At 37.2% G+C, this 20,361-nt stretch overlaps 3 protein-coding genes across 5 annotated transcripts; 2 read left to right on the plus strand and 1 right to left on the minus strand.

Annotated features, from left to right (window-relative positions):
- Nucleotides 1–773: 773 nt before the first annotated feature.
- si:dkey-66a8.7 (PI-PLC X domain-containing protein 1) lies at nt 774–4,221 on the plus strand. Of its 2 annotated transcripts, none has more exons than XM_051706976.1 (6): nt 774–1,365; nt 1,630–1,791; nt 2,006–2,134; nt 2,236–2,391; nt 2,564–2,747; nt 3,983–4,221. In XM_051706976.1, the coding sequence occupies exons 2-6, from the start codon at nt 1,633–1,635 to the stop codon at nt 4,213–4,215; spliced, it is 861 nt and encodes a 286-aa protein (XP_051562936.1). In that variant the 5' UTR covers nt 774–1,365; nt 1,630–1,632; the 3' UTR covers nt 4,216–4,221. The 2 variants fall into 2 exon arrangements, with proteins under 2 accessions (XP_051562936.1, XP_051562934.1); XM_051706974.1 differs by having other exon boundaries at nt 779–1,365; nt 1,655–1,791.
- A 477-nt stretch (nt 4,222–4,698) lies between these two features.
- On the minus strand, nt 4,699–8,619 carry gtpbp6 (GTP binding protein 6 (putative)). Its single transcript, XM_051706973.1, has 10 exons — nt 8,020–8,619; nt 7,489–7,626; nt 7,331–7,401; nt 6,995–7,125; nt 6,165–6,235; nt 5,811–5,969; nt 5,514–5,722; nt 5,289–5,437; nt 4,926–5,078; nt 4,699–4,839 (listed from the first exon to the last, which is right to left on the minus strand). Exons 1-10 carry the CDS (start codon nt 8,438–8,440, stop codon nt 4,713–4,715), a joined length of 1,629 nt encoding a protein of 542 aa, XP_051562933.1. The 5' UTR covers nt 8,441–8,619; the 3' UTR covers nt 4,699–4,712.
- A 196-nt stretch (nt 8,620–8,815) lies between these two features.
- Nucleotides 8,816–16,491, plus strand: nit2 (nitrilase family, member 2). 2 transcript variants are annotated; one of them, XM_051706978.1, is made up of 11 exons: nt 8,816–8,936; nt 9,396–9,514; nt 9,735–9,855; nt 9,960–10,048; nt 12,602–12,695; nt 14,081–14,155; nt 14,249–14,327; nt 14,410–14,508; nt 14,595–14,650; nt 14,769–14,923; nt 16,263–16,491. In XM_051706978.1, the coding sequence occupies exons 1-10, from the start codon at nt 8,909–8,911 to the stop codon at nt 14,879–14,881; spliced, it is 873 nt and encodes a 290-aa protein (XP_051562938.1). In that variant the 5' UTR covers nt 8,816–8,908; the 3' UTR covers nt 14,882–14,923; nt 16,263–16,491. The 2 variants fall into 2 exon arrangements, with proteins under 2 accessions (XP_051562938.1, XP_051562937.1); XM_051706977.1 differs by having other exon boundaries at nt 14,769–14,891.
- The last annotated feature ends 3,870 nt before the right edge of the window (nt 16,492–20,361 follow it).

A 20,361-nucleotide genomic window follows, 5' to 3' on the forward strand; every position in this document is an offset into this window, starting at 1 on the left:
AAGGATTAGATGACATGGAAAGAGACATTTCTCTGTGCATTGTTTTATTGATCACAGAATGTGATGAAAGCCTTTAGTCAAAGTTAAGCTATATTACCAAAAGATAATAGGGTTTTTTGTCTCTTCCCTGCTCAAAGGTGATAAAATGATGAAAGGTAACCATATTTTGGAGCTGTAGTAGCTTAAACTAATACAATAATTTGTCACAAGTGTTAAAGCTACACTCAGTAATATTTGATTTCGTCTTGGACTTACACTGAAACATGGAGGCATGGATGCAGCATTATTCAAACACAATAGTTTTCAGGTACCTATGTAATTGTAGAAATTCACTGTTCACATATAGCCATGATTAATTTAATCCATGAGGGAAAGTATACAGGGAGGTTACTGAAATAAAGCGAGTAGTATTCGACTGGTCCTGTTCTAACATGGCAGCCCCCATGAGGGACCCTCTCTATGTAGAATAAAAGGTTACAGATATGACTGGAATCTTCATCTCACATGAGTGGTCATGATTTTATACATATGTATTAAAATTACTATGAATTTCTTTAAATGTAAAACTTTTTAATGAGGAATTGTTTTACTGAATGTGCCTTTAAAAACCACTGGCCTTTATGTAAATTACAAAGATGTACCTGGTGCCTTTTTTTTAATAGAATGAGAGGGGCCATTCAGACCGAACGCGTAGTGGTGTTAAAAAAATCAAGACGGAGCGGAACGAATAGAACAGAACGCAGGTGTCTCTGAATGCGTTTTAACAGTTCTTTTTAACCTGACAGCGTCTGGAAAACGCAGCGACTTTGAAAAAACATCGAGACACGGCGCAACGGTCAAAGACGTCCGTCTAGCGCACAGAATTTCAACTGAAAAACAGCACAGACAGACACAAAACTGGTATGAACGGCCCCTAACACGAGTGACGCAAAGCTGTTCTACAACCAGCTTTAAAGTTGTGTGAAAGGAATGTAGCAGGAAACAACAGGAAATAGACTGCGATCACGTCGCGAGTCTTTTCAGCCATGATTTACATCTATATCGACGTAATTTAGCAAAACATGGAGTTTAGAAACCGCTGAAGTTGGATAAGTTACAAAACTGGGCTTTGGACCTCTTTATCAATGGCATGTTATCTGTTGTTTACCTCAAACGCGGAATGTTTCACTGTATCAGCGAATTTATATTTCGTTTTTTTTTAAACGCACGCCTGCCAGATGAATTTGTAAAGAGCAACGGGTTTTAAACACTCCATTTTACTGATGGAGCCCGTTAGAGGAGATGGTGACAATAATAACGAGGGCTGGATGTCAACTTTGCCAGAGAAACTGTGGGATATCCCTTTAACAAATCTCTCAATCCCAGGTGAGCCCCTGTGGAGTGTGAACACAGAATGAAAGCTAGACTAGCAAAAGGTTATTCAGGACTGTGAGAACAGTTATTGTAGATTAACATTTTAGATGAACTTTATTCAAATTATTATGATCTCATTTATATTGAGTTGCCTTGTCAATTTAATTGTTTTAAATTACATTATTTAATAATTTTTTTCTGGTTATTGCATAAAATAATTGACTTTGTTTGTGTGTGTGTGTGTGTGTGTGTGTAATGTCCTCATCATGCAACCAGTCTATGAACCCTCATTTGTTTTCAGGTAGCCATGATGCAATGAGCTACTGTCTTGATATCAGATCTCCTCTGCTCAGATCTGAGTCAGATACCTTCAGGCTACTGGATGGACTTTTCTACTGTTTCACCCGGCCAGCTATTTACAGATGGGCCACTACTCAGGCATGCATGCACCTCATTCACTTATTGGTCATTGTATTGAGAGCTTATAATATTTAAAAGTAGAGATACAGTAGAGTGACTTTCTCATGGCTGTCCTGGTTTCAGTTCTTTCTTCCTTTTTTTTTTTAACCTCCCTTTTACAGTGCAAATTGATGTACATGTATTTGCAACCACATAACAAAGCCCCTTATTATGGAACATACTATATTGACAGGTGCAAAACATTGTGGAGCAACTTACAGCTGGCATTCGATACTTTGATCTTCGAATTGCCCACAAACAGCATGATTCTTCCAAAGACCTTTACTTCACTCATGTCATTTACACACGCGTGACTGTTGTTGTAAGTATAAACACGTGTTGCTTGGATTAGCTATTTAAATTTGCCATTTATTTTATTTAGTTTATTTTCTGCTTTATAAACATGTTTATTTATTTTTATAGGAAACTCTACAGACAGTTGCATCATGGCTTGAGTCTCATCCCAAAGAAATTATCATTCTGGCTTGTAGTCATTTTGAAGGGCTAGATCATAAACTCCATGAGGAATTTATGTATTCTCTGAAGAAAATATTTGGCTCTAAGCTATGTCCTCGCAATGTAAGGGGCAATTTGAATGTTTATGCATAAGTGTACTGCACCATCAATTAGTGCAAATGTGCAAAATTATTTATGACAAATTGTTTAAATTGTTACAGGCTTACAATACATGCAGCACTGGTTTATGTCATGTCCTTCTTTGTATGTGCCTATGCCATACATATTTTTAAAGGAGACAGTTTTGACCTTGCGCAGCCTGTGGACATTTCGCTATCAAGTGGTTCTTTCATATGAGGATCAGTCTGCAGTGCGCCATAAGGAGTTGTGGCCTGCCATCCCGTACCTTTGGGCCAATAAGCCAAACGCAGAAGAGCTGCTCCAGTACCTTGAGTGGCAGAAACAGCTTGGCCGGCCTGGTGAGAGATGCTTTGGGTTCATTATAATTATTTCAAAATGGACTAATAGGCTGCATTTTCAATTACAAATTATAGGTTATTTTGGGTAAAGTGTAAAATTGTCTAAACATATAAAATTATGTGTGACAGGTTAATAATCATATAGTTAAAGGTATAGTTCACCCAAATATGAAAATTCTCTCATCATTTACTCACCCTTATGCAGTCCCATATGTGTATGACTTTCTTTCTGCTGAACACAAATCGATTTTTAGAAGAATATCTCAGCTCTGCAGTTCCATACAATGCAAGTGAATGGTAACCAAAACTTTGAAGCTCCAAAAAGCACATTAAGGCAGCATAAAAGTAATCCATATGACTCCAGTGTTTTAATCCATGTCTTCAGAAGCAATTCAATATTTCTGGGTGAGAACAGGCCAATATCAGACTTCTTTTTAACTATAAATCTTGACATCAGCAGTTACCTTGGTGATCATGATTTCTAGCTCGACTATAATTGGTTTAATCCAGGTCTTCTTAAGCAATCTAATCCATTTTTGATGAGAACAGACCAAAATATAACTCCTTTTTCACAGTACATCTTGCCATTGCAGTCTCTAGGCACAATCATGATTTCAAGCTCAATTACACTCCCTAGAATTTAAAGCATGAGGCAGAATGCTAGATGGCACTCAGAAGTGTAATCAAGCTAGAAATCATGATTGTGCCTACAGACTGCAATGGCAAAATGTACTGTGAAAAAGGAGTTATATTTTGGTCTGTTCTCACCAAAAATGGATTGGATTGCTTAAGAAGACCTCGATTAAACCAATTATAGTTGAGCTAGAAATCATGATCGCCAAGGTAACTGCTGATGTCAAGATTTATAGTTAAATAGAAGTCAGATTTTGACCTGTTCTCACCCAAAAATATTGAATTACTTCTGAAGACATGGATTAAAACACTGGAGTCATATGGATTACTTTTATGCTGCCTTTATGTGCTTTATGGAGCTTCAAAGTTTTGGTCACCATTCACTTGCATTGTATGGACTTACAGAACTGAGATATTCTTCTAAAAATCTTCGTTTGTGTTCTACAGAAGAAAGAATGAAATACACATCTGGGATGGCATAAGGGTGAGTAAATGATGAGAATTTTCATTTTTGGGTAACTATTTTTTAACTATTCCTTTAATGCTTATAACTCATGTTCACATATAATTAGGCATCAGATTGGCATATTTCTGTTGTACAGATGGGTTCTTTGTAGCAGGGCTGAATTTGACAACAGACAGATGCTTCATTGCTTCGCACCCCCGAAAGTCTCTCCAGACCCTGACTACAGAAAACTGGAACTGCATTAGGAGATGGCTAGTAGATCAGAAACCAGGATCTGAATCCACAAGTCTAAACATCATTGCTGGAGACTTTATTGGACCTATCCCATTTTGCTCGCTTGTTATTGCTCTCAACAAGAAACTCCTTTAATCAGGGAGCTGGAAAAGCAAAATGTTTTAGATAGATCTTTAGGTGTTGGATTCCTTTAACTGCACTTTTCCTCAGTTACTCACTCTAGCTTAAGCAAAAGCTGTCCACAGGCTTAGCACATTTCAGTATATGCAGTTTTTATGTGGCCTAAATTCTGGTGTTGCACAGTATTTAATCCTCAGTGTGTTTACATATGCCTTTTGCTTGATGAATTAAGCAGCTTTTTAAAAATCTTTTGGTCAGGGTTTATTGGGGTAAATACGACATATTTGAAAGAGACATTATGCATATTTTATAATATTGTTTACATTTACACAAGCTCACTTGAGTCCTCAATGTCTTATTTTATTGTTTGTTAACATTGAGGCATTTGAAATACACAGTTTATTATTAACAAATAAATATTTACACACAATTATTGCAGTGAGTGCTTGATAAAGACAACTAGCACATAATCTTAATTATTCTGGATGATGTAGTTCAGGGGCCATCTGGTGCTAGGTGACCTGAAACTGTTTCCTGTAGCGGCCATATGTAGCTTCGCTAATGATGACCTTGACGTTGGCAGTGCAGTCATCTCCAACATCATCCACCGCCTGAACTGTTGCCTCCTTATACAGCCAACTGTGAAGGGCAAAGGGCACCACACTGAGAAGTCTATGGATATAATACACATTTATTCCCCTATTCATTTTTTACCCAAAACTTACGCTAATTGAGGGCTGTTGAGCTGCACCTTGAGGCTCATAACTTGTTTTCCAGTCGATTTAACAACAGCTTCTTCAATCTTTTCTTTCAATATGTCCAGTCCATGTTGTTTCAGTGCTGATATTGGGATAACCTCAGGTTCACAGGTTTCATATCTGTAGATTAACAGACAAAATCTTATAAATCTTACAATGAAATTTTTACAGTTTCTGAAAAAACAAAAATTCAGATTTTGTTTAGTTTAATACTTAAGGTTAGGCTGTATGAGCAATAATAATAATAATTGTGATGCTTTTTTGTTTTGTTTTACTATTTGTTTTCAAATTAAATGGATCCAAAAAGCAGGTAGAGAAAAGCGGTCTCACCCTTCCATGAGGTCAGTCTTATTGTGTACCTCTATTATAGAGTTCAAGAGCCTTTCTGGGATCTGAAGATTCTTTAGAACATTAAGTACATTGACTTTTTGATTCACAGTCTCCGGATGACTAATGTCTCTCACATGAATGATAAGGTCCTGCAAAAAGGAAGGGTGTTAAAATGTTCTAAATATTGCAAATAATTAAAAAAATTCATGGTCTCTGGATACATACTGAATGTGCCACATCCTCCAGTGTGGCAGAGAAAGAGTCAATAAGGTTGTGAGGGAGCTGGGACAAAAAGCCAATGGTGTCTACGTACAGTACAGTCATGTGACTTGGCATCTGTCCTGCATGTACTGTAACATCCAGAGTGGCAAATAGCTGGTCTTTAGGCTGGAGCCCAGCATCACCAGTCAGGGCTTTGATCAGAGTTGTTTTACCTTTAGAAAAATCACTTTTAATTTGTTTATGATCAATGCTAAAACTAATATGCTATCATAGTTTGGTCAATTGTTCTCCAAACCTCACCACAGTTAGTGTAGCCCATGACAGAGATGATTGGAAAATCTTTATGTTTGCGTTGGGAGCGGAGCAGATGCCTCTTCCTCCTTAGTCGCTCCAGGGCCGATCGGATCTTTAGCTCTCGTTCCTTCAACATCCTCTGCTGCACTTCATACAAAGTTTCACCTGCAGACGACAGAGTCTAAAGTGAGGGATCCACTGTTACGAAGAGTAACGAAGAGACAGTATTATTATTTTTTTTTTTTGCGTATTTACATGCCAACATTTCCACAGATGGACAAGCAGGTTTAGTGCTTGTAGTGTGCATTACTTGTGCTTTAATGGCTATTTCCTGTGTGGAAAGACCATTCTTTTCCTTACCTGAACCCATAATGTACCTTGAACCGCCACCTTGCTGGTCTAAGTTTGCGACTTCGTTTCTCAGGCGTGATCTTATGTGTTCAAATGGCAAAACAAGATGATTTTGTAAGACATTATGTTAAACAAATTAATGTCCAATACAGGGTTTAGTGATTTACACTCACTGAGCACTTTATTAGGAACACTATGGTCCTAATTAAGTGTCCGACGTGGTCTTCTGCTGTTATAGCCCATCTGTCTCAAGGTTTGACGTGTTGTTCATTATGAGATGCTATTCTGCTACAATTGTACAGAGTGGTTATCTGAGTTACCGTAGCCTTTCTCTCTGCTCGAACCAGTCTGGTCATTCTCCATTGACCTCACTCATCAACAAGGCCTTTCTGTACGCAGAACTGCCGCTTATTGAATTTTTTGTTTTTGGCACCATTCTGAGTAAACTCTAGAGACTGTTGTGAATCCCAGGAAATCAGCAGTCACAGAAATAGCACCTCTGACACCAACAATCGTGCCACGTTCTAAATCACATTTTTCCCCATTCTGTTGGTTGATGTGAACATTAACTGAAGCTCCTGACAGTATCTGCTTGATTTTATGCATTGCACTGCTGCAACAAAATTGGCTGATTTGATAATCACATGAATAAGTAGGTGTACAGGTGTTCCTAATAAAGTGCTCAGTGAGTTTGTACCACACTAGTAAAAATCAAACTGGACAAAATAAAATTGGCAATCACCTTTCATTTTGTTACAAGCCAAGCCACAATAAGAATTGACTCTTGACTTCATCAAGAAACAATATATTTAAGAAGTTAAGTGCATGACTCTCATTACCTGAACAAGGGAATCTCTGCCAAAGAGATCTGCAGTTTGGCCTCTTTTGTTCTAGCATTACAGCGGAAAATATGTAGAACAAGCGAGTATCGATCAAGAACCATTACTCCCCAGGCTTCCTGCAGCTCTCGCTGAAACAAAAGTATAACACTTTGCACTTACTTTAATTGTTCCACAGAACAATTTACAATGGTATGTGAAATAGACACTTTCTACTGGCATCATGATAGTCAAGACATCGTATCAGATAGTTATATGCATGACATGTTGGTTGAGAAGCCTTTGAAATGAACATTTAAGCTGTAACAGTATTGTGTTCTGAATGCTGTCACTTACTTCAGATGATGGTGAAAGACGCTCCACATTCACAAAGACAGCTGTGACCCCAGGTGTTGTTCTGATTTTCTCTTTACAATGTGTAAGAGCAGAGAATAAAAAAATTCAGTTTGTGTCTAAAACATGCAAATCATTGAATAGAACTGTAAATTACATACTTGTTAGTGTCTGGAAGTTTCCCTTGCCAAAAATTTTCCTCTTCTCTGGTGTCTTGGTGGAGAGGATGATCTTGTCAACAACACTCCAGTTCTGTAAGGTATTCACCAGACCAACAGCCTCTTCCATTTGAAGTGCCGCTGTTAAACAGAACAACTCTGTCTTATGCAATATATCACAGGATCATACCTACAGATTAATTCTTTATATTTAAGGATTTACGGGTCTTCTTATAGATTTTAAAGGGATAGTTCATCCAAAAATGAAACTGTTTGTTATCATTCATTACTTATATTCCTTTCTTGTTTAACACAAACAAATACTTTCATTGCACCTTTATTTCATACAATGAAAGTGAATGGTAACTGAGGCTAATATTCTGCCGATCATCTCCTTTTGTGTTCCATGAAAAAAATAGAAAATCATATGTGATTGGAGCAACATGAGTGTGAGGAAATTATGACAGTTTTCATTTTTGGGTTAACTATGCCTTTAAATGACACCTTTTAAATCAGTGTAAATAGTAGTTTTACCTGTGGTCAAATATTGCTTTTTGCTGCCCCATTTCACATCAGGATGAACAATGAAGATTCGGTGGTCTCCAACGATACCTGTGGGGATCTGCTGCTGGAACAGCTCCTCAATTTCTGCCTCATCAATTTCATCTTCTTCTAAGCTTTCATCATCTGTGCTGTGATTTTTGCTCTTGAACATGCAAGCTGTCAAAGAGACAGCCCTTGCTGGCAGACAAGACTCAAATGGCACTGCAAACCCAGTCTTTAAACTTTGTTTTGGGCATGGTAACATGGCACCCACTCGGTGAAAGCTGGTGGGTTTACATTTGGCAATGTTCATGTAGCACCTCCCTACAACATGTTTTGAACATAAACTTCTCCATGCAAATCTGCATAGAAACACATGCTTGGTCAGGGCATTTAGGTTGGTAAGACCCATCTGCTCTATTTAATGTATAGTATAATCAAATTCCAAATCATGTTACATTTAAAGTTTTCCTCAGAAACATGCTAAGCAACAGTTCCAAACACGCCCCGGAGAAGACTATCGTAGAACTAATTGCGTTTCAGTTTCACCTTGTTTTGATGCGTCTTCCTCGCTTGTGTTTAAAAATCAGCGAATTCTCAACATCGCCATCTGTTGGCTAGAAGGGGTATTACACATAGACTTCACGGAATTATTTGTCTTTTTTTAGATTTTTTTTTTAAACATTTATATTTAGGCTTAATTTATATATCGTATATATTTTTCATCCGTAGAAGGAACAATAAAGGTGCTCTAAAATAGAGTCTGACCGAGGACTTTTAATTTGAATGTACTTTATTGGGCGGAGAATTTACTCTTGTCTCATTGGCGTTTAATGCATGTTTGCTGCTGTGCTTGTATCTGTGTCTGTACACGATATCAATGTCTGGTATCTTTAAAGCAATGTCAAGTGAGTATAATTTTATTATTTATCTTAATCAATTCAACTGTGATTAGTCTTTACTATTTAAAAGATTTCTAGTCAGTCATCACTAGTACATTAACACCCTTCATTTCACTTTTGCATTGAGCAGTTCACACTGTCAGATTTGAGGTTGCATAGACACAATAAACAAGTATCATTTTGATTATGTTTTGACTGCAAATGTAGTTTTGACTGCGTCTTTGACTTAATTCACTCGAAATAGCAACGAAACTACAAACAAAACAATTAGTTAAACGATGTTGATTATGTTTTGACTGAAAAAGTGTTCAATTTTGATTATGTTTCGAAAGCAACTCTGACCTCGTATACAAAAGTGCAGTGAGTCCCAAAACAAAATTCAGACAAGAAGAGTGCCGGTTGAAAGAGTTGTAAATCATTGATCCTGCCGCAGGTAATGAACAAACATGTTCTTCTACACTTCAGAGTTTCGTCTGGCCGTGGTGCAGTTGCATGTGTCAAAGATTAAGGCTGACAACCTGGGAAGAGCACACAAACTTGTGAAAGAGGCTGCAGGCCAAGGTGCAAAAGTTGTAGTCTTACCTGTGAGTATTACATTGTCTAGTCTAGGTTAAGCAGTACACATTAGGTTATACGATCATTCACCAGTATTGCATAGTGTATGTGTTTGGATGGTACATTCAAGTCCATATTGCTGATTATTGATAATGTATCAATCTATTTCATATTCATCCAAAGCAGAAAATATGCTTCTATCCTATACTTCAATAAATGCATTAATGCATTGAATATATTTGTTTTTAGGAATGTTTTAACTCTCCTTATGGAACTGGGTTCTTTGCAGAGTATGCCGAAAAGATCCCTGGAGAATCCACACAGATGTTGTCAGAGGTAGCCAAGGAATGTGGGATCTATTTAGTGGGTGGTAAGACCTTCAGGCATAAAGCATCACTTTTGGTGTTATTGAAGCACCAGTGCTTGAGTCATTTATTTACATGTGCCTAACAAAATTGTGTGTGTATGCTGTAGGTTCCATTCCTGAGGAGGATGGAGGAAATCTCTATAACACCTGCTCAGTTTTTGGACCTGATGGAAAGCTGCTTGTTAAACACAGGAAGGTTAGTGACATTTCAGAAGATCACACAAAATCACAAAGGGGTCACTCCATCTCAAGTGGTCCAATACAGGTTGCTTGACCATTTTTAATTTTTAATTTTTTTTGGAGTGATTACCTTTTTTTTAAATTATTATTATTTTACTTGGTTTAACCACGACAGCCATCTTTGTGTCATGGCACACAATATATTTTGGTTATACAGCTGTTTACGGAAACCACAATATCTCGCCTCAGGATGGTCCTACCTTTGTTCCTTGGAACAAAAACTGATCTCTGGAGCACATTACCAGGTACATGTACATATATAAACATTTGGCACATTCTTGCTCTTTAGACTTAGAACTCAAGTCCTAATGTAATGCTCAAGATTGCTCAAAGTTCCACTTTTAGGGTGAATTTATAATGGGAAGGGTTTAAGTCTCAGTCTTAATTTCTTTTTTTAGGGGGTACCTAGGTGCATGCAGAACATTTCAGGTTTGAGACTTCTCTTATTTTTATTTTTTTTAATGGGGGCGAGAAAGTGCAATTTAAAAAAAAAAAAATTCCCTTCACTTTCGGGGTTGAATATCTCTGGTGGGTGACCAGATAGGAACCTGAAATTTTCACAGAAATAAGTCCTCTATAGTAGTATTCTGCTGTAAAAAAAAAAAAAAAAAAAAAAAATTGAGTTTGAGATTCCTCTGGATACAGAGCTAGGGCTAGTAGAAATCTGGGGAAAAAGCCTACTTTATTCATGCATTTTGAGAAATGAACAGATGTAATATAAGCATAACAAATAATAAAAGTGAACCCCCTAAAAAAAAAAGAAAAGACTAAGACCCAGTATAAATGGACCATAAAAGTGGAACTTTGAGCAATCGTGAGCATTACATTAGGACTTAGGTTCTAAGTCTAAGGAACAAGAATGTGCAACATTTTTATATATGTACATGTACCTTGTAATGTGCTCTAGAGATCAGTTTTTATTCCAAGGAGCTAGGACCATCCTGAGCTGAGATATTGAGATTTCCGTAAACGGCTGTATAACCAAAATTTGTTGTGTGCCATGACACAAAGATGGCCGTCGTGGTTAAAAAGAGTAAAATAAATAAATAAAAAAACTGGTGGTTTTGCAATACCTATACACCTTGATAAAAAAAAAAAAATGGTCACGCAACCAACTTTTCAATTGTTGGAGATGAACTGACCCAAAGGAAATGATTGACAGTCAGTTGTGTGTGTGTGTGTGTGTGTGTGTGTGTGTGTGTGTGTGTATATATATGCAGGGCTTGACATTAACTTTTTGGCTCATAGGCCACTATGGCTAGTGGTGTTCTAAAGTCATTTAATTTTCACTAGCCACAATTCCCTGCCCTACAAAAAGTGGTAAAGGTAACTGGAGATTGTAACTGCATGCAGTTGTTTGTACATTTTATTTGAACAAGAATAAAATGAGTTTAGCAGGACCTAGGCTTAATGATTGAAGTCATCTCTTAGAATATCTGAAAGCAAACATGACCAGTCAGAACATGAGTAGGTCAGAACAGGATGAAAACCTTGTAAAAAATGTGTCTATAAATTATGAAAGTCCAGACTTTATACCACTTCATTTAAAATTGTACAGGACTTGCCCTTATGAAAGTTTACCATCGCTCTTGAATTGTTTAACAGGGGCATTTGTAATAATAAGGCCATAACTACAGGTAAGATCATGGATGGCTCCTCATTACTGTGGTTCAGTCAATGTAGATAGTCTTTCAAAAAATGAACTATAGTATTTGTTACAAAACTAATAGCCTAAAAGTTACCTGTCACTGCTGGTTTCTTCTCGTATTTGGCGAGTGTTAATGTCAATCTCTGTATATATGACTTTGTGTCCTTGTTTTTTTTTCTTTTCTTCCTTGTATTTAAGCTGAAGTATGGTATTTCTGCACCACAAAACGGAAGTGCAAAAATAAACATGTTTTTTTCAAAACAGCTTTCAGAATAAGTCCCCTTCTGCCGTTGATCGAACAAACAGATAGTCCCGCCCCCAACTCACACCATTGGTTGTGTCAATGTTATTGTCTCTCTTGAGACAGGTCACACAAAACAATCAGAGGAATTTTCATAGCGCTGCAGAGACAGTGTTTTCAAGAAAATTAACCTACGAATAGCTTACTTATGGCTGTCTCTGCATATTAAGCTGAGATAGGAGAAAGTATTTTAACACCGAAAAAGTTACATATTTCAGCTTTAAAGGTTTTGCACAATTCTTTCATTAGCATCATAATCATATAGGCAAGACAAATAGGAAGAATATACTGCCAGTAAACATTAGGTTACATGTAACCCTGGTTCTTTGACAACAGAAGTGATGTATCTCACTACGGGGAACGCAGTGACAGCGACTTATGTCAGGAAGGCAGAGCTTCCTGGTTATTGCTGAGACTTGTCTGTCATTGGGCAGATGTGGTGTTATTAATTGCTTCCTTGATCGTCATGCTCGAGGCGTTTCCCATAGTGAAATACCGAACGGATGTTAGAGAGAGAACAACTGCAGACAGTTATCAAACTTACTGTAATATTCCTGCAGATTCATCTTTTTGATATTGATGTTCCCGGGAAAATACGCTTTCAGGAATCAGAAACACTAAATCCAGGAAACAGTTTGTCAATGTTTGATACCCGTGAGTAATTTTTGTTGAAGTCTTCACCATGAAGTTAACTTTATATTTGTGCTCAGGCACGTGCACACATAGACATCAAAGGGGGCTTGAGCACCTGCCCTTTTTCTTCCTCAATAGAAAGTGCCCTTTTTTCTGGGGTGCTTTTTTTTTTTTTTTTTTATATCAATGAATATATATATATATATATATATATTCCTGTTTGCGCACAGCTTCCCTGTCAAACAAATATATTTATTGAATAAAAAAATCTAAATATCAGGTCGGGAGATGAGACTTTGTCGAGTTCCGATGCTCTCTCTCTCTCTCTCTCTCTCTCCCTCCCCCTCCCCCTCCGCGTCTCCGCAGCAGTACAGCACACATCGGACACACAGACAGACAGGCAGGCAGCAGCCCCTCCCAGCTCCTGTCCCAGTTGTGTTTTTCTTGGCTTGTGTGGAGTTGAGTGGTGATGAACAAAAGACTAAGCTACCAGTGCCTCGACTTTACAGCTAATTAGCCAAAAGGCAAATATAGTTAACTTGTGTCTTGCTGACATGCATGACTCATGAGCTACTAGCTAATGTAATAAGTTAGCTAAAGTTTAGCTAAGGCAGTATATCATGGCCATACAGGCTAATGTACTGTTTTTAATGGAGACACTACAGGTGAATACAGTAAAATTTGTGTCTAATAACGTCATCACAATCACCACATTGATATGCAAATTAGGCGTTAACTAATTAAAATGCGCTAATTTGCATACATTTGACAAGGCACTGCAGGTGAATAGGATAAACAAAATAACTAAAGCATATCACCACAGAACTTCCCCAGTTAATGACTTACATCAAGAGTCTTTTCCCCTGAAATGTTATGTTTAAATATGCAGATTAGCTTGTATTGGTTAATTTAGAAGAAATCTACAGATGCAAACAGACGGAGGGTAGTAGGCTTAAAACAAACACCATATAAATGTGTATTTTGGAAGTTTTCTTTCCATTAGAGTAAAAGAAGACATGGAAGCAAAATAGACCAAAATCTCAAAATTGACCACTACATGAAAAAAGTGTCCTGTCTTAAATGGTAACTTCATAATTATTATCGTAGGCTCCTCGTCTAATAACAATCCATTCTATTAGTTAGTAAAGAAGACCATGGTCTCTGTGTAAACTGATTATTTTTTAGAAATCTGTTGAGTATGAAACAATTGCGTGAGTGTGAGGGAATTAAAATAAATTGGTAAGGAAGTCAGAGTTGTGTTAATATATTTAACATTTTGTTTAAAATAAATAATTATGAGAAGTGCCCTTTTTTCCACTTGAGCCCCTGCCCCCCAAAATGTCTGTGCACGTCCCTGTTTGTGCTTATTTAAGATGTTATACTATATGTTCCTGTGTTTTGTGCAGCATTTTGTAAAGTAGGTGTGGGAATTTGTTATGACATTCGATTTGCAGAGCTTGCACAGATCTATTCTAAGAAAGGTAAGAGGACTTTGCATTGCTTATGTCTAGAGTGTTTCTAAAATGTAATTTAGGAATGCTTGGTATGAGATCCTAATTTCATTCTCTGTATAGGTTGCCAGCTTTTGGTATATCCTGGTGCCTTCAATATGACTACAGGGCCAGCTCACTGGGAGCTGTTGCAAAGGGGGAGGTCAGTATCCTGGACCCTCTGTAGTTACTGAGCTTTGCTGTATTACAGGCTGCCTGTAAAATGGTTTGTTTCCCTTTGACAGAGCAGTAGATAATCAGGTCTATGTGGCCACTGCTTCGCCAGCAAGAGATGAGACTGCCAGCTATGTCGCTTGGGGTCACAGCTCTGTTGTTAACCCTTGGTAAGTGCTTTCTGCTGTATTAGTGACAGGCTATACATGCAATTGCATGAGTAATTGCATGGTAATTGTGTCCTCTTTTCATGCAGGGGTGAGGTGATTACCAAAGCTGGGTCAGAGGAGGCTGTTGTGTATGCCGACATTGGTGAGTTTTGAACTTAATTTGAGTCTATTTATTTTCTTAGTACGTTCCTATTCAACATGTTGAAATAGTTCTGAAATCTTGAGTACCTTCACTCATGTTGTTCCTCTTCTGCTTGTAGACCTGCAGTATTTGGCTGATGTGCGTCAGCAGATCCCAATCACTGTGCAGCGGCGGAATGATCTATATAGTGTCAACACTGTTCAGGAGGACATAACACCCATACAGAAGTAGGACTGCGGTGGTAAAGTCTTGATTTAATGCAGAACTCAGTCAGTAGGTGTCTTCATGAGTGTAATGTGGGTTATCATACAACAAAGATATTTTCATTTTTGAGAACATGAAGTGCCTCACAATTTGCACTGTTGTTACAGTAATTATCCTACAATGAAAATTATATTTGAAACAGATCAAAAAAGGTCATTCATTTCTTCTCCACTAAGATCTTAATACATCTGTGACTTTTTTTTTTTTTTTTTTACAGTTATTGCAGGGCAAGTAAAGTTACTGTTTTTTAAATGAAAATCAATTGCTTAAATATGTCCACCTGCCTAATTTGTTAAATAATGTCTGTTCTGTTACTACAAAGACTTCAAAATCTTTAAGCTTGCATACCTGAATTACATCACCTTTTTTTCCGCATTAGTCAAAAATGTTATGGCAAACCTAAGGACTTAGATTTTTAAAAATATTTTTAATAATTAGCAATATTTCTATAGTCAAAATAAATCATGATGCTGGAAGACCCTTACTGGTCGCACAACTGATCCTTTGCAGCTCTACGGAAGAACAAATTCAGTTAAATTCAAATGCATCAATATTGAAGCCTAGATTTGACTGTAGCCTTTTATTTTTGGTTGTCCTGAAGGGCTTGGAACTTCTTTGTCAAACTACTTACATTGTAGATACCATGCTTAAAACTGAGTATTGTATTCTGAAAGCAGACCACTCTTTAAGCACAGTCTTTTGTGTACTCCTTTTTTTTTTTTTTTTTTGGCGTACAACCTAACATTTTTGTGCATGTACACAAGGTGATGACCAATTTTCCCTTTACAGCTAGCATCCCACTAAACCAAATTTTCCTCTGTTTTTCAGTTGTAAGACCTTTCCAGAAACTGTCAGTTTTTTTTGTTATACCTTCCTGTTTAATGTAAATAATTTAATTTGAAGAGCTCTACACTCAACTGTGATCTCAGGGATCTGGTGTCTCACAATTAGCCATACCCGGACAACACGTGGCTTCAAGCATGCTCCGCCAGCTTCCAGCCAGAGTTAAAATCATTCGCTACAGATGCGATCCACGTTGGTTCAGAACCAAAACAATGGAACTCTTTGGCTGTAGTGCCTCCCATTTTATTGTCTATAACAGGGTTCCCTAATTAGTTTTCACCAAGGGCCAAATTCTGTCAACAAAACAAAGTCTAGGGCCACGGCCCTCGATGTAATGACAAAGTGTTTGTGCAGCTGCTATTATTATTGTTATTATTATTACTGTTGTTGTTTTTATTATTAGAGTCATGCATAAATATTCTGATTTTTTTCTTAGTTATTTTTCTCAGTATTAGTTGCCTGTTTCATTTATTCAAACAATTATGAACATTTTGTTTGTATACAGATACACAAAACTACACAACTTTGCCTGCTGGGAAAAAAAACTTTAATGAACAGTCTGGATCTCCATGTCCTCCATGCGAGTCAAGTGTTCCGGCTCATCTCCAAACGGGATCTACTCCCTGCACTTTCCCTAATGGCTGATTCAGTTGTTAGACCTATTAACCTTAATATTGTAATTGTTCTTAATATAACAAAGTATTGCAATAATTTCAATAAAAAAAAGACCATGATCCAATGTTTCCTTATAAATTATTTTTAATATGAGGCAATGCATCATATTTTATTCTGTACAATGTTATTCTTTATGTGCACTATTCCACATGTATTTGTATCACAGTACCTTGTGTTATATTCTTCAGGCATTAATCTGGATATTATAAAAAGAGTAGTTGGCATATACTATTTGGAATATACTCGTAGCAAAATACATGAGTAAATATAAATGGGACATATATTTATGCAACAGTGCTCTTTACTCATCTCACTCGCATAAAAACACAAATGATATACTTCTTAGAATGCATCAACAACGTGGAAAGAGCATATTGAAACAGTTATGCCAAATTAGGTAAATAAATGCTTTAACAGCATTCAATATATTAATCTCTAGCACTGACAGCAAGCATGAGCAGGGCACGAGACTGTTATAAATGTTTGTAGAACAGCAACAGCGCCACCTACTGTACAGAGATGAAATTATTTTTCTTTTTTCTTTTTTTAACGGACTCCGTGTGTATAGACCAGAGGTGCCCAAACTTTTTGCTAGGAATGGCCAAAAATCAAACTTGATTGAGGGCAGTGGGCCAAAAGTAAACGTTGCATATATCAAACTGTATTATTTTAAAATTAAATATTAATACTGCAAAACACAGAACTCTAAAAATTAAAATCATCAAGTGTCCTATACTTGCACAATGCACATAATTGATTTCAATACAGTGTTTATGTATGTTGTGTCTCTTTCTCATTTGTGAGTCACTTTGGATAAAATATCAGCTGAACGACTCAATGCAAGCATCTCTTAAATCATGGTTACTGTCTCTTTAAGAACAGAACATCTCTTCACATTGAACACACGGTAGTTCTGTGTAGAATAAGATGAAATATGAAGAATTAATTTACCGCATTACAGTTTTTGTCTAGCTGGCAGTGCAGAAAAGGGATTTCTGGTCTGTTCACTTATTGTGCTTGTCGAAATGTTGTGCGGTGTTTGGAGTGAATGGAACAGTTGTTTATATTGAAATACTCCCTTTATCAAGCCTGCTTCAGGGGTGCGCTTCAGTGGTCGCGTTCACGCGGATATGAAGTGCTTTATAACGTATATATTTCATTTCGGATGACTGTACGCACTGTTCCGCGAGGCCACCTAATTACCTGTCATTTCTTGACACTGCTTCAGTTACCGCTCTGTTTTAAACTAGGTTCAGTCTGGTGGTACTGAATGCCCACCTCCGACTTTGGTGCTGGCCAATCATAGTGAAGATTTTGGGGTGGCATTTTGGGATGGCCAATGGAGTGAACTTTCAGACAGCACGTTTTCAAAGGTAATTGAAGTATGCATATACATTTTTAAAAATTAAATCACTTATACTCTCTACTTTTCAAATAAGCTATAGCTTTTGTATTGCAAAAGTAAAACAAAAAATGTTAAAACAAAAAGATTAATTAAAAATGAAGAGCTGCATCAATGCCATATGTTTTTTTTTTTCTTTCTCCCCCCCCCCTTTGTCATTTATGGCAAGGCGGGCCAAATCAAAGGTCATCACAGGCCAACTTTGGGCACCTCTGGTCATTAATTATGATTTTTATAAACTCATTGGTTTTGAACGCATATAGCATATTTACCTTAGTGCATTTTGCCTAATGAGAGACTAGACGCTGACAGGACAGTCCTCCGCACCATCTGACATGCCTCCACAAACTTTACACAGCCAGCAGAGAGAGGAAAGCCGCTGGGCAAATGCTGCTTTAACTTTCTTTGCGCCAAAACTGCATATTGTTTCATCTTGGCAAATTAATGAATGCATTTTATTCGTTCTTTTCAGACAGTATTCTCTCTTTCTTAGCAGTGTATAGTAAACAGACACGCATATCTCGCATTCAGCATGGCTTATGAAACATAGCCTTTGGAAATAAACAAATAAAAGCATCAGGTACATATAAATGGAGGTTTACATGGAGACAAGAAACACTGCATCGTCACGATCTCAGTAAAGTAAGAGGCAGATTTTATTACCGTCTATTTAATACAACACACAGCAACAAGTGAATGATTTACTTGCTCTTTTACCATAAATGCTGAAGTTAGAAAATTATACGACATTAGTCCATCATTCTGCTGTACATCCTGTGGTTGTGTGATAGTTTATAAACTTATATCACTAAATTCTGTTATTATTATGCTTCTATTTATTTACATTGCAGTCAATAACAATGAAATTTTTAACATTCGCTGGAAATGCAGGCGCTGTTTACTTCCGCGTTGCAAAATAAGGATTTGTTGGGAACAGGCCTTTAGCGCGGGCCAAACATTTGTCTCTTGTGGGCCGGATGTGGCCTGCAGGCCGCCTATAGAGGAATCCTGGTCTATAACATTTAAACAATATGGTCCATGAAAACATGTGGTATGTCATTTGGGCATTTTGTAAGGGCTTATGAAATTGCAAAAACATTAAGGGGGTCATTTCTTAGACTTTTAGCATTTAAATGTTTCCCATTTTAATCTTTAAATGTTTCCCCTTTTAATCTTAAGTCCTTTTTTACAAATGTACCTTTAAGTCTATTGTGATTGGCTATACTATTTGCATGTGAAATGTGTCACTACGCTTACTTACGAGTTGCAGGTTTGTTGTTGGGTGCAGTGTAGTTGGCACTGCCTCATCCTCCAATACAGCTTCTTGCAAAGCCTGCATTGCATTTTTTTACAGATTCACAAAGCAATCTTAGCTGAAATGCAAACACTGACTGTTAAGGTCGTACTGATGCAATCAGTGACCTTGAAGAAAATAAACTTTGGTAGAGATGCAGGAACAGTATAACATAATAAGTTTATTCCTCCTACATCCAGATACTAGCTATCATAATAGTATCTCCTTTTTGGGATTTGGTTTAGAATGGATTGGAAAATATCAGTGCTACTGATCGAGTTAAATAGCTCATGCTATAAGTGATATGAACTCTCACAGTACTTAAAGGGGTTATGTCATGCTTTTTTTTAAAAAAATTTTTATGCTTTATTATTTTCCTTGAGGTTCCCTTATAATGTTAGGGAAGGTTTTTGCACAAAAAGCAATCATAATATAGTATTAAATTACCTTTTGCCACCCTGTCTCTGGCCCTCTGTCTGAAACACTCGGTTTTCTGTACTGTCCCCTATAAGACTTCAATATACACACCCACTGTGTTATGATTGGCTAACATCTTTGAAGTGCATTAACCCCTCGCCAACACTCTTGGAAATGTTTTTCCCAAGAATAAAAGAAGGAAAACGTGCAAGTGATTTACAAAATCCCAGTCATTAATAGCTATACGGTATGTCCCAATTAATGTGAAGCAAGCAGTCAAACTACTACAGTTGTTCCGACTGAAATAATCGAAAACTGAACAAGGTTGGCATACTGTTGCTCCCCAATACTTGTATTATTAGGCACACAAGATATGGTGATACAATAATGCTGTATAAAGTTGAGAACTGTAAACATAGATCAGACTTACACAAGCTGTAAATGTGAAGGGTGAATAAATCTGTATCCAACTGTAAAAGACAGTTGACCCAGTGTTCGCCTCTGTAGTGCTTCAGTATGCATCCTGTGTAATGGGAAATACGGGATGTTTGCCAGTCGACTGTTTCTCTGCTTAAATACAGGATAATGGGTGTCTTGATGCGTCCTGATTTTGTGTGAGAACAGACCAAAATATAACTCATTTTTCACTGTACATCTTGCCATTGTAGTCTTTAGGCACAATCAAGATTTCAAGCTCGATTACCCTTTCTAGTGCTTGACTACCCTTTCTAGTGCTTGACGCATGTGTAGAGTGCTAGATGGCACTAGGAAGTGTAATCGAGCTTGAAATCATGATTGCCAAGGAGACTGCTGATA

This window comes from Myxocyprinus asiaticus, chromosome 9 (assembly GCF_019703515.2).
Source record: "Myxocyprinus asiaticus isolate MX2 ecotype Aquarium Trade chromosome 9, UBuf_Myxa_2, whole genome shotgun sequence".
In the NCBI taxonomy this organism is placed as follows: domain Eukaryota; kingdom Metazoa; phylum Chordata; class Actinopteri; order Cypriniformes; family Catostomidae; genus Myxocyprinus; species Myxocyprinus asiaticus.

Coding starts and splice junctions, on each gene's coding strand:
- si:dkey-66a8.7 (XM_051706974.1), top strand. CDS start 1,263: ATGGAGCCCGTTAGAGGAGATGGTGACAATAATAACGAGGGCTGGATG. Junction 1,792..2,005: donor ACAGATGGGCCACTACTCAG/GCATGCATGCAC, acceptor CTATATTGACAG/GTGCAAAACATTGTGGAGCA. Junction 2,392..2,563: donor CTAAGCTATGTCCTCGCAAT/GTAAGGGGCAAT, acceptor ATATTTTTAAAG/GAGACAGTTTTGACCTTGCG.
- gtpbp6 (XM_051706973.1), bottom strand. CDS start 8,440: ATGGGTCTTACCAACCTAAATGCCCTGACCAAGCATGTGTTTCTATGC. Junction 6,236..6,994: donor GCAGAGATTCCCTTGTTCAG/GTAATGAGAGTC, acceptor TGAACACATAAG/ATCACGCCTGAGAAACGAAG. Junction 5,079..5,288: donor AAGACTGACCTCATGGAAGG/GTGAGACCGCTT, acceptor GTTAATCTACAG/ATATGAAACCTGTGAACCTG.
- nit2 (XM_051706978.1), top strand. CDS start 8,909: ATGTCTGGTATCTTTAAAGCAATGTCAA. Junction 8,937..9,395: donor TATCTTTAAAGCAATGTCAA/GTGAGTATAATT, acceptor TCTACACTTCAG/AGTTTCGTCTGGCCGTGGTG. Junction 9,515..9,734: donor CAAAAGTTGTAGTCTTACCT/GTGAGTATTACA, acceptor ATTTGTTTTTAG/GAATGTTTTAACTCTCCTTA.